We start from the raw sequence: 13,069 nt of genomic DNA, 5'->3' as shown, positions 1-13,069 counted from the left end.
AGTTTCCGTCTACCAAATCCACTCACAAGGCATTGGTCGGCCCGGGGCTATAGCAGAAGACACTTGCCCAAGATGCCACGCACTGGGACTGAACCCGCAACCATGTGGTTGGTAAGCAAGCTACTTACCACACAGCCACTCCTGCGCCTATTAATTTTATTTATTACTTGCATTGTTTTGGCCTCAAAATAATATTTAAAAGATTTGGCGGTGCCCCTGCATGGCCACAGCACATTAGCTGAAACTGGAAAAATCAATCAAAATCATATAAGATTTATATATATGAGACGATGAACCTTGAAAACCACACGTACATTCATTGACATTGAAATCAATGGGATATGTTTTACTCATATCCAAAATTTACTCACCGCCAAAATTCATATGTATCTCGTACTTTTCGTTATATCCTGTTTGTCTTCTGACTTCTACACGGACCACGTCAGTATACACGATTGTAAAGTTCGGGTAACTGAAACTACAAAAAAATTACAATTGATAAATTCAATAAAAATCACAAGGAAAGATTTTACAACTGTATTTACAATGGGGAATGGAAGCACTCCGTCGGTTACGACGACGAGCGTTCCGGTTGATCCGAATCAACGGAACAGCCTGCTCGTGAAATTAACGTGTAAGTGGCTGAGCACTCCACAGACACGTGCACCCTTAACGTAGTTCTCGGGGATATTCAGCGTGACACAGAGATTGACAAGCCGGCCCCTTGAAATACAGGTACAACAGAAAAAACGGAAGTGGAAGCACTCCGTCGGTACGACGGACGAGGGTTCCGGTTGATCCGAATCAACGGAACAGCCTGCTCGTGAAATTAACGTGTAAGTGGCTGAGCACTCCACAGACACGTGCACCCTTAACGTAGTTCTCGGGGATATTCAGCGTGACACAGAGAGTGACAAGGCCGGCCCCTTGAAATACAGGTACAACAGAAACAGGAAGTGGAAGCACTCCGTCGCTTACGACGACGAGGGTTCCGGTTGATCCGAATCAACGGAACAGCCTGCTCGTGAAATTAACGTGTAAGTGGCTGAGCACTCCACAGACACGTGCACCCTTAACGTAGTTCTCGGGGATATTCAGCGTAACGCAGAGAGTGACAAGGCCGGCCCTTTGAAATACAGGTACAACAGAAACAGGAAGTAAGAGTGCGAGAGAAAGTTGTGGTGAAAGAGTACAGCAGGGATCACCACCATCCCCTGTCAGAGCCTCGTGGAACTCTTTTAGGTATTTTCGCTCAATAAACACTCACAACGCCCGGTCTGGGAATCGAAACCGCGATCCTATGACCGCAAGTCCGCTGCCCTAACCACTGGGCCATTGCGCCTCCCCGTATTTACAATAATCAGTGCTGTTTAAATAAATCAATGAGTTTATCACTTCATCTCTCATAGGTGTGGAGGCACACGGCCTAGTGGTTAGAGAGGCGGACTCACGGTCAAGGGATCGCGGGTTCGAATCTCAGACCGGGCGAGGTGTGTTTTTATGAGCGAAACACCTAAGCTCCACGCGGTTCCGGCAGAAGGTAATGGCGAAACTTCTGCTGACTCTTTCGCCACAACTTTCTCTCACTCTTTCTTCCTGCATCTTGTGGAGGCACATGGCCTAGTGGTTAGAGCGGCGGACTCACGGTCAAGGGATCGCGGGTTCGAATCTCAGACCGGGCGAGGTGTGTTTTTATGAGCGAAACACCTAAGCTCCACGCGGTTCCGGCAGAAGGTAATGGCGAAACTTCTGCTGACTCTTTCGCCACAACTTTCTCTCACTCTTTCTTCCTGCATCTTGTGGAGGCACATGGCCTAGTGGTTAGAGCGGCGGACTCACGGTCAAGGGATCGCGGGTTCGAATCTCAGACCGGGCGAGGCCCGAGGCTTTAGTAGAAGACACTTGCCCAAGGTGCCACGCAATGGGACTGAATCCAGAACCATGTGACTGGTAAGCAGGGTACTTACCACGCAGCCACTCCTGCGCCTATGAAACTGTGAACTTTCCTCTTATATATACACCGTGAAAGTGTTCAAAAGAACAATTATTAAATAATTAAAGATATTAATTATGAGTTAAGAAGAGATAATATATACTTCGCATTGAAAGTCATAATCAACGGTTCCATAGAGTGAGACAGATTTGGAAAGAATTTATCTTTCTGGAACCACGATGTCGAATTCGTCTCTGTTCCATTGAAAAAGAATAATACATCCTCAGCAGATTCTCTCTTGAGCCGAAGTTCCACCTGAAAATAGAAAGTAAATTCGGACTTGTAACGAACCTCGGAGAATGAGGGAGGACAGAGTTGTAGGAAGAGAAAGGAGACTAGAATGTGAGAGAGTAGAAGAGAGTAGGAGGGCGAGAATGAGATGGAGAGAACAGTGGGGGGAAGAGTGAGGCTTTGAGTGTAAGAGAAAAAGACTAGAGAGAGAAAATAGAAGAGAGGGAGAGAGAGGGGGAGAGAGAGGAAGAGAGAGATGGAGAGAGGGAGAGGGAGGGGGAGAGTTTCTTAAACGTGGGACATATTCATACGGCACAGAATGTTTTTTACCTCAATAGATGTATTTGATTGGTTGAAATTGCAGAAATTGAAGAAGAAAAAACAACAAATATCTTACAAACTATAGAATTTTCTTAATAAAGCCAAGAGAAAAAGATGTTTTATAAACACATTCTACCAGTATACGAAGTTTACAAGTGTTTAGTTAACTAGAAATTATTTTTAAAAAACTGCCGTTCAAACCGAAAAGATCCGTTAGGGTTGGGTTAGGGTTAGGGGTGGAGGAAGGGTATCTTTTTTCTTCACAAATGTAAATAAACCCAAACTGTTTCTTAAACGAAGGACATTTTCATTTTCGTTCAAACCGAAAAGATCCCACTTAAACTACTAAGGGGCTGAAATATTGAGGAATTGGGATTCGCAATGTTGACCTGCAGAGAAATGCAAACCTGTATTCTACAAGAATCCAAAGACAGATTCATGAGATTTGAAGAGATTTGTTGGCGAAGGTTCAACAACGAGAACAAAGTGGATAGTACCAAGACCTTTAATTCCATAAGCCGTTGCGATATCGACAGAAAAAGGTAAAAATCAAATACTTCAAAAGATAGCAGGAGTGGCTGTGTGGTAAGTAGCTTGCTAACCAACCACATGTTTCCGGGTTCAGTCCCACTGCGTGGCATCTTGGGCAAGTGTCTTCTACTATAGCCCCGGGCCGACCAAAGCCTTGTGAGTGGATTTGGTAGACGGAAACTGAAAGAAGCCTGTTGTATATATTATAGGTGTAGGAGTGGCTGTGTGGTAAGTAGCTTGCTTACCAACCACATGGTTCCGGGTTCAGTCCCACTGCGTGGCATCTTGGGCAAGTGTCTTCTGCTATAGCCCCGGGCCGAACAAAGCCTTGTGAGTGGATTTGGTAGACGGAAACTGAAAGAAGCCTGTCGTATATATGTATGTATATATATATATATATATGTATGTGTGTGTGTGTTTGTGTGTCTGTGTTTGTCCCCCTAGCATTGCTTGACAACCGATGCTGGTGTGTTTACGTCCCCGTCACTTAGCGATTCGGCAAAAGAGACCGATAGAATAAGTACTGGGCTTACAAAGAATAAGTCCTGGGGTCGACTTGCTCGACTAAAGGCGGTGCTCCAGCATGGCCGCAGCCAAATGACTGAAACAAGTAAAAGAGTAAACTTAGCGATTCGGCAAAAGAGACCGATAGAATAAGTACTGGGCTTACAAAGAATAAGTCCCGGGGTCGATTTGCTCGACTAAAGGCGGTGCTCCAGCATGGCCGCAGTCAAATGACTGAAACAAGTAAAAGAGTATAGCGGATTGACCAAAATGGAGATTGTTTATTAAATGGAGAGAAACCTGATATTTAAAAAAATTCCTTACCTTTTCAATAGGCAATTTGTCCCAGTATAAATAAATAGGGCTTTTTTTAAATGAGTTTTCGGTCATCTCAAATACTTTCTGCCACTCGGTTTCTGTACCAGGAATAAATAGAAATCAACAATTTACATGTAAATGTATATATTTCTTTACTACCCACAAGGGTCCAAACATAGAGGGGACAAACAAGGACGGACAAAGGGATTAAGTCGATTATATCGACCCCAGTGCGTACCTGGTACTTTATTTATCGACCCCGAAAGGATGAAAGGCAAAGTCAACCTCGGCGGTATTTGAACTCGGAACGTAACGACAGACGAAAAACGGCTGCGCATTTCGCCCGGCGTGCTAACGTTTCTGCCAGCTCGCCGCCCTTAACTACGTTAAGGGTACACGTGTATGTCATTTAGATGTAAATGTATAGAAAAGATGTTAACCCTTAAACGGCAGGAAAGGGTCACATGAATGTGTGTGAGGAAGGGGCAAAACGAAAAAATGTCTCTTTTCTTTTTCAAGGTAATATTTACACTTATTTTCACTTTCGTTTGGTGCAAATACTAAAATAACTGTCAGTCTCTCGCAGAATAAATTTAAAACCCTAACCCTATCCCTAACTCTAACTCTAACCCACACATACACACACACATACACACATACATACACACACATACACACTCACATATACAGACATACGCACACACGCACGCACACGAACCCCCCACACACGTACACACACGTACACACACGTACACACACATACACACACATACACACACATATATATTTCTTTATTGCCCACAAGGGGCTAAACATAGAGGGGACAAACAAGGACAGACAGAGGGATTAAGTCGATTACATCGACCCCCCCCCAGTGCGAAACTGGTACTTTATTTATCGACCCCGAAAGGATGAAAGGCAAAGTCGACCTCGGCGGAATTTGAACTCAGAACGTAACGACAGACGAAATACCGCTAAGCATTTCGCCTAGCGCGCTAACGTGTCTGCCAGCACGCCGCCATACACACACATATATACACATACACACACATGGAGGCGCAATGGCCCAGTGGTTAGGGCAGCGGACTTGCGGTCATAGGATCGCGGTTTCGATTCCCAGACCGTGCGTTGTGAGTGTTTATTGAGCGAAAAAACCTAAAAGCTCCACGAGGCTCCGGCAGGAGATGGTGGTGATCCCTGCTGTACTCTTTCACCACAACTTTCTCTCTCACTCTTACTTCCTGTTTCTGTTGTACCTGTACTTCAAAGGGCCGGCCTTGTCACTCTCTGTGTCACGCTGAATATCCCCGAGAACTACGTTAAGGGTATACGTGTCTGTGGAGTGCTCAGCCACTTATACGTTAATTTCACGAGCAGGCTGTTCCGTTGATTCGGATCAACCGGAATCCTCGTCGTCGTAAGCGATGGAGTGCTTCCATATCCCACACACACATACACACACATACACACACACACATACACACCCATAGCCACACACACACACACACATGTAACGTGGATTTAATGATGAAAATCTATATATCTATATATATAAAACTGTAGTTGTGTGAGTGTCTGTCCCCTTCGATTTAGATTCCTAACTACTCCCACATTTTGCGGTGCAGTTTAACCAATTTCGGATATCTTATAGTCGTGATTAATATCGAGCCCGTCTGGCTATTAGCGCGCGTCTACGATGAGTCTACGATTTTAAAAATAATTTAACATCATTTTTTATTCCATTTTAATGCATAATTTTTCGTGTGTCGATGGCGGGGGAGTTGGCGTCCATGGTCACACCTGCACCTGTTTGCTTGTCCCCCTTCCCTCCCTCGTGAAGCTGTGGGGAAGGGAGTGTAAGGAAATCAACGTCGTAATGCGTTGTCAAGGAGACCAGCGTTCTCTTAGAACAACGACTTCATGGCTTGAAGACACCAAAACAGAAATGGCTAAGAAAGCCCGAATTGGCATCTATAAGGGAAGTAACTCTCTAAAAATGCTTATATAGCTATTTCCCTTACAAACCCGAGCAACGCCGGGCGATACTGCTAGTATAATATGAAAATTTGAAAAGCATACAAGAAAATTTTGATTTACGTACTGCTTTCAGAAAACAAAAGATACGATGGTCGGTCACAGTCATATTCTTCAATTTCCCCATCCAAAAACCATCGGTGCATATAACATGCGCCGTTACTGTAGCTAAAATATTGGCATTCATCGTATGACATACAGAAAGCGGCGCATTCTGGTGTAGACTCTGCGTTTTTAGTTGTTTCATTCTGATCAGTCAAGCATTTTGATGTTGTGGTTTCTCTGAATAGGGCCCCTCGATACATTGACTCTCCAGTCATCGGACTCACGAAAAATACAAGAGTCAAAGCTGGCAGCAATATGAGAACTAAAGGATGTTCAATTGGTGTTTCCATTCCTGAAACATATAAAAAAAATACATATTTGCTAGAATACATACATACATACTTACATACCTACTTGCCTACCTATTTCTTTACTACCCACAAGGGGCTAAACACAGAGGGGACAAACAAGGACAGACAAACGGATTAAGTCGATTACATCGACCCCAGTGCGTAACTGGTACTTAATTTATCGACTCCGAAAGAATGAAAAGCAAAGTCGACCTCGGCGGAATTTGAACTCAGAACGTAGCGGCAGACGAAATACCTATTTCTTTACTACCCACAAGGGGCTAAACACAGAGGAGACAAACAATGACAGACATAGGTATTAAGTCGATTACATCGACCCCAGTGCGTAACTGGTACTTAATTTATCGACTCCGAAAGAATGAAAAGCAAAGTCGACCTCGGCGGAATTTGAACTCAGAACGTAGCGGCAGACGAAATACCTATTTCTTTACTACCCACAAGGGGCTAAACACAGAGGAGACAAACAATGACAGACATAGGTATTAAGTCGATTACATCGACCCCAGTGCGTAACTGGTACTTAATTTATCGACTCCGAAAGAATGAAAAGCAAAGTCGACCTCGGCGGAATTTGAACTCAGAACGTAGCGGCAGACGAAATACCTATTTCTTTACTACCCACAAGGGGCTAAACACAGAGGAGACAAACAAGGACAGACAAACGGATTAAGTCGATTACATTGACCCCAGTGCGTAACTGGTACGTATTTAATCGACTACGAAAGGATGAAAGGCAAAGCCGACCTACCTACCTACCTACCTACCTACCTACCTACCTACCTACTTACCTACCTTCTTATCCTACATAGGTTAGGGTTAGGGGAAGGGGGTGTATCTCTTTTCTTCAGAAATGTAAATAAACCCAATCTGTTTCTTAAACGAGGGACGTATTTATACGGCACAGAATGTTTTTTTACCTCAATAGACGTCATTGATTGGTTGAAATTGCAGAAATTCAAGAAAAAACAACAACAAATATCTTACAAACTATAGAATTTTCTCAATAAAGCCAAGAGAAAACGATGTTTTATAAACACATTCTACCAGTATACGAAGTTTAAAAGTGTTTAGTTACGTGGAAATTATTTTAAAAAACTGCCGTTCAAACCGAAAAGACCCAAATATCTTACAAACTATAGAATTTTCTCAATAAAGCCAAGAGAAAAAGATGTTTTATAAACACATTCTACCAGCATACGAAGTTTAAAAGTGTTTAGTTACGTAGAAATTATTTTAAAAAACTGCCGTTCAAACCGAAAAGACCCAAATATCTTACAAACTATAGAATTTTCTCAATAAAGCCAAGAGAAAAAGATGTTTTATAAACACATTCTACCAGCATACGAAGTTTAAAAGTGTTTAGTTACGTAGAAATTATTAAAAAACTGCCGTTCAAACCGAAAAGACCCAAATATCTTACAAACTATAGAATTTTCTCAATAAAGCCAAGAGAAAACGATGTTTTATAAAAACATTCTACCAGTATACGAAGTTTAAAAGTGTTAGTTACGTGGAAATTATTTTAAAAAACTGCCGTTCAAACTGAAAAGACCCAAATATCTTACAAACTATAGATTTTCTCAATAAAGCCAGAGAAAAAGATGTTTTATAAACACATTTACCAGTATCGAAGTTTAAAAGTGTTTAGTTACGTGGAAATTATTTTAAAACAACTGCCGTTCAAACCGAAAAGACCCAAATATCTTACAAACTATAGAATTTTCCCATAAAGCCAAGAGAAAAAGATGTTTTATAAACACATTCTACCAGTATACGAAGTTTAAAAGTGTTTAGTTACGTGGAAATTATTTTAAAAAACTGCCGTTCAAACCGAAAAGACCCAAATATCTTACAAACTATAGAATTTTCTCAATAAAGCCAAGAGAAAAAGTTGTTTTATAAACACATTCTACCAGTATACGAAAGTGTAAAAGTGTTTAGTACGTGGAACATGGAAATTATTTTAAAAAACTGCCGGTCAAACCGAAAAGACCCCAACATCTTACAAACTATAGAATTTTCTCAATAAAGCCAAGAGAAAAAGATGTTTTATAAACACATTCTACCAGTATACGAAGTTTAAGTGTTTAGTTACGTGGAAATTATTTTTAAAAACTGCCGGTCAAACCGAAAAGACCCAAAATCTTACAAACTATAGAATTTTCTCAATAAAGCCAAGAGAAAAAGATGTTTTATACACATCTCTACCAGTATACGAAGTTTACAAGTGTTTAGTTACGTGGAAATTATTTTTAAAAACTGCCGGTCAAACCGAAAAGACCCAAATATCTTACAAACTATAGAATTTTCTCAATAAAGCCAAGAGAAAAAGATGTTTTATAAACACATTCTACCAGTATACGAAGTTTACAAGTGTTTAGTTACGTGGAAATTATTTTTAAAAACTGCCGTTCAAACCGAAAAGACCCAAATATCTTACAAACTATAGAATTTTCTCAATAAAGCCAAGAGAAAAAGATGTTTTATAAACACATTCTACCAGTATACGAAGTTTACAAGTGTTAGTTACGTGGAAATTATTTTAAAAACTGCCGTTCAAACCGAAAAGACCCAAATATCTTACAAACTATAGAATTTTCTCAATAAAGCCAAGAGAAAAAGATGTTTTATAAACACATTCTACCAGTATACGAAGTTTACAAGTGTTTAGTTACGTGGAAATTATTTTTAAAAACTGCCGTTCAAACCGAAAAGACCCAAATATCTTACAAACTATAGAATTTTCTCAATAAAGCCAAGAGAAAAAGATGTTTTATAAACACATTCTACCAGTATACGAAGTTTAAAATGTTTTAGTTACGTGGAAATTATTTTTAAAAACTGCCGTTCAAACCGAAAAGACCCAAATATCTTACAAACTATAGAATTTTCTCAATAAAGCCAAGAGAAAAAGATGTTTTATAAACACATTCTACCAGTATACGAAGTTTAAAATGTTTAGTACGTGGAAATATTTTTAAAAACTGCCGTTCAAACCGAAAAGACCCAAATATCTTACAAACTATAGAATTTTCTCAATAAAGCCAAGAGAAAAAGATGTTTTATAAACACATTCTACAGTATACGAAGTTTACAAGTGTTTAGTTACGTGGAAATTATTTTTAAAAAATGCCGGTTCAAACCGAAAAGACCCAAATATCTTACAAACTATAGAATTTTCTCAATAAAGCCAAGAGAAAAAGATGTTTATAAACACATTCTACCAGTATACGAAGTTTAAAATGTTTTAGTTACGTGGAAATTATTTTAAAAACTGCCGTTCAAACCGAAAAGACCAAATATCTTACAAACTATAGAATTTTCTCAATAAAGCCAAGAGAAAAAGATGTTTATAAACACATTCTACCAGTATACGAAGTTTAAAAGTGTTTAGTTATGTGGAAAATTTTTAAAAACTGCCGGTCAAACCGAAAAGACCCAAATATCTTAAAACCATAGAATTTTCTCAATAAAGCCAAGGAGAAAAGATGTTTTATAAACACATTCTACCAGTATACGAAGTTTACAAGTGTTTAGTTACGTGGAAATTATTTTAAAAAACTGCCGGTCAAACCGAAAAGATCCCTAATCCGTATCGGTTCTTTTCACTTATATTTAGGCCGTCCGTTGGAACTAATTTAATTCTAGCTATAGTCATTAATTTTTTGCTTCACATTGTAATTTTTTTCACTGCTTTGGTTTCCGAACAGGCTGGATTCGATCTAAAAACTTTTGTTTCGCATAACTTATGACAACTTATGTTTTCTTTCATTTGTACCACTTGATACTTGTTTCTGCGATCGATCCTACCTTCTGCGCTATCAATCGATTTAACAAGCGCATCGATGCGAATCTATCTTAAGTTATGAAAATATCATACGCGTGCAAAAAAAAAAAAAAAAAAATCGATGGCGCAGGAGTGGCTGTGTGGTAAGTAGCTTGCTTCCCAACCACATGGTTCCGGGTTCAGTCCCACTGCGTGGCACCTTGGACAAGTGTCTTCTACTATAGCTTCGGGCCGACCAAAGCCTTGTGAGTGGATTTGGTAGACGGAAACTGAAAGAAGCTCGTCGTATATATGTATATGTATTTAGGTGCAGGAGTGGCTGTGTGGTAAGTAGCTTGCTTACCAACCACATGGTTCCGGGTTCAGTCCCACTGCGTGGCACCTTGGACAAGTGTCTTCTACTATAGCTTCGGGCCGACCAAAGCCTTGTGAGTGGATTTGGTAGACGGAAACTGAAAGAAGCTCGTCGTATATATGTATATGTATTTAGGTGCAGGAGTGGCTGTGTGGTAAGTAGCTTGCTTACCAACCACATGGTTCCGGGTTCAGTCCCACTGCGTGGCACCTTGGGCAAGTGTCTTCTGCTATAGACCCGGGCCGACCAATGCCTTGTGAGTGGATTTGGTAGACGGAAACTGAAAGAAGCCCATCGTATATATGTATGTGTGTGTATGTTTTTGTGTCTGTGTTTGTCCCCCTAGCATTGTTTGACAACCGATGCTGGTGTGTTTACGTCCCCGTCACTTAGCGGTTCGGCAAAAGAAACCGATAGAATAAGTACTGGGCTTACAAAGAATAAGTCCCGTGGTCGATTTCCTCGACTAAAGGCGGTGCTCCAGCATGGCCGCATTCAAATGAAACAAGTAAAGAGATGGTTTCATTTATGAAAATTGTTCAGTTCTACAAGTTGGCATTTTGTAGTTTTACCTTTTTCTTTACTACCCACAAGGGGCTAAACTCAGAGGGGACAAACAAGGACAGACAAACGGATTAAGTCGATTATATCGACCCTAGTACGTAACTGGTACTTATTTAATCGACCCCGAAAGAATGAAAGGCAAAGTCGACCTCGATGGAATTTGAACTCAGAACCTAGCAGCAGACGAAATACCTATTTCTTTACTACCCACAAGGGGCTAAACATAGTGAGGACAAACAAGAACAGACATAAACATATATATATATAATAGAGAGAGAGAGAGAAAGAGAGAACAAAGTGTACGTACTCTGTTATATAATATATATTATATATATACGTTCTTGTCCCATTTTGTCCCATTTTATTTATATAAATGCAAATGGGACAAGAACGTATATATATATATATATATATATATATATATTATATATATATATATATATATATAATATAGATATATATTATATATATATATGTATGTATATATATATATGTATATATAGATGTATATGTATATACATATATGTGTATATGTATATATATGTATGTTATATATATATATATATATATGGATTTGTATATATATATATATGCATATTTATATATCTACACACACACACACACACACATAAGCGCAGGCGTAGCTGTGTGGTAAGGAGCTTGCTTACCAACCACATGGTTCCGGGTTCAGTTCCACAGAGTGGCACCTTAGGCAAGTGTCTTCTACAAAACCTTGGGCCGACCAAATCCATGTCAGTGGATTTTGATGACATTCCCACCATTGCTTGACAACCGATGTTGCTGTGTTTACGTTCCCATACCTTAGAGGTGCGGCAACTGACACTGATAGAATAAGTACCAGGCTTACAAAGAATAAATCCTGGGTCGATTTGTTCGACCAACCGCGGTGCTCCAGCATGGATGCGGCCATATTACTGAAACAAGTAAAACAATAAAAAAACTATGCCATTTTAATCCCAACATGGCCGAGTATCTCTACTAGTTATAATAATAAAGTTAAGAAGGTTAATCGTGATTTTATTGTTTAATAATTATTTATAGGCGCAGGAGTGGGTGTGTGGTAAGTAGCTTGTTTACCAACCACATGGTTCCGGGTTCAGTCCCACTGCGTGGCACCTTGGGCCATGTATATATATATATATATATATATATATGTGTGTGTGAGTGTGTTTGTTTGTGTATCTGTGTTTGTCCCTCCAACATCGCTTGACAACCGATGCTGGTGTGTTTACGTCCCCGTAACCTAGCGGTTCGGCCAAAGACCCCGAGAGAATAAGTACTAAGCTTACAAAGAATAAGTCCTGGGGTCGATTTGCTCGACTAAAGGTGGCGCTCCAGCATGGCCACAGTCAAATGACTGAAACAAATAAAAGAACAAAAGAGTCGATCCATGATTTCTACAAATCCATCTCCGTCCTTTCCTGTCTCATCGGAAGTGGAAAATGAAAATGGTAAACCGAGTGTAATAAAAGCACAAGTCAGCTACAGTATTTTATATCATAGAATTATAAAAACAATTTCAGTAATTATCTCTCTTTTCATTCTTAATATTATTAATTCACTTACCTTTAAGATTCTTGGCTGTTTCAGGGTTGTTAAGTAAACTTCACTTTTAGTTGTAAAACCGACCAACAAGACGTGTCTCACTGCAAACAATAAGCTTCTGCCTGTTAATGTTCCCTTTTCCTAGTCTCGATAAACAAGCTTTCTTTTATTTATTCCTATTCACTTCGTTCTGATAATTTAAGAATAAACTTAGGATATTTCACAATTGATTTCTTTTTGTATTGGTTTAGAGAAGATGATAAGCCCTTAAAACGATCTCACCAGATCTTTTCCACCTTTATAAAGATACGTGTGCAACTTAAACTTTCTTTCCTTCTAACCCCAGGAGTTGCCGCCAGGTTATTTCACTTTTTCTTAAACACGTTCTTAAACTCGTGGGTCTTCTGCCTTTTAATATTTCGTTTTTTTTAGTTTCGATAAACAGGATT

General features: G+C 39.7%; 1 protein-coding gene across 1 annotated transcript; it reads right to left on the bottom strand.

Moving 5' to 3' along the window:
- Window positions 1-371: 371 nt before the first annotated feature.
- On the bottom strand, window positions 372-12,748 carry LOC118760963 (the record flags this gene model as incomplete). Its single annotated transcript, XM_036498594.1, has 5 exons — window positions 12,642-12,748; window positions 6,000-6,329; window positions 3,905-3,996; window positions 2,097-2,248; window positions 372-478 (listed from the first exon to the last, which is right to left on the bottom strand). Coding segments are annotated over exons 2-5 (679 nt in total), but the record flags the coding sequence as incomplete, so codon positions are not given.
- Window positions 12,749-13,069: the final 321 nt, after the last annotated feature.

The sequence above is a fragment of the Octopus sinensis genome, unplaced genomic scaffold, assembly GCF_006345805.1.
Source record: "Octopus sinensis unplaced genomic scaffold, ASM634580v1 Contig02655, whole genome shotgun sequence".
Taxonomy (NCBI): domain Eukaryota; kingdom Metazoa; phylum Mollusca; class Cephalopoda; order Octopoda; family Octopodidae; genus Octopus; species Octopus sinensis.
Note: the sequence above shows the minus strand (reverse complement) of the source record. Positions and strands in the feature narration are given on the sequence as shown.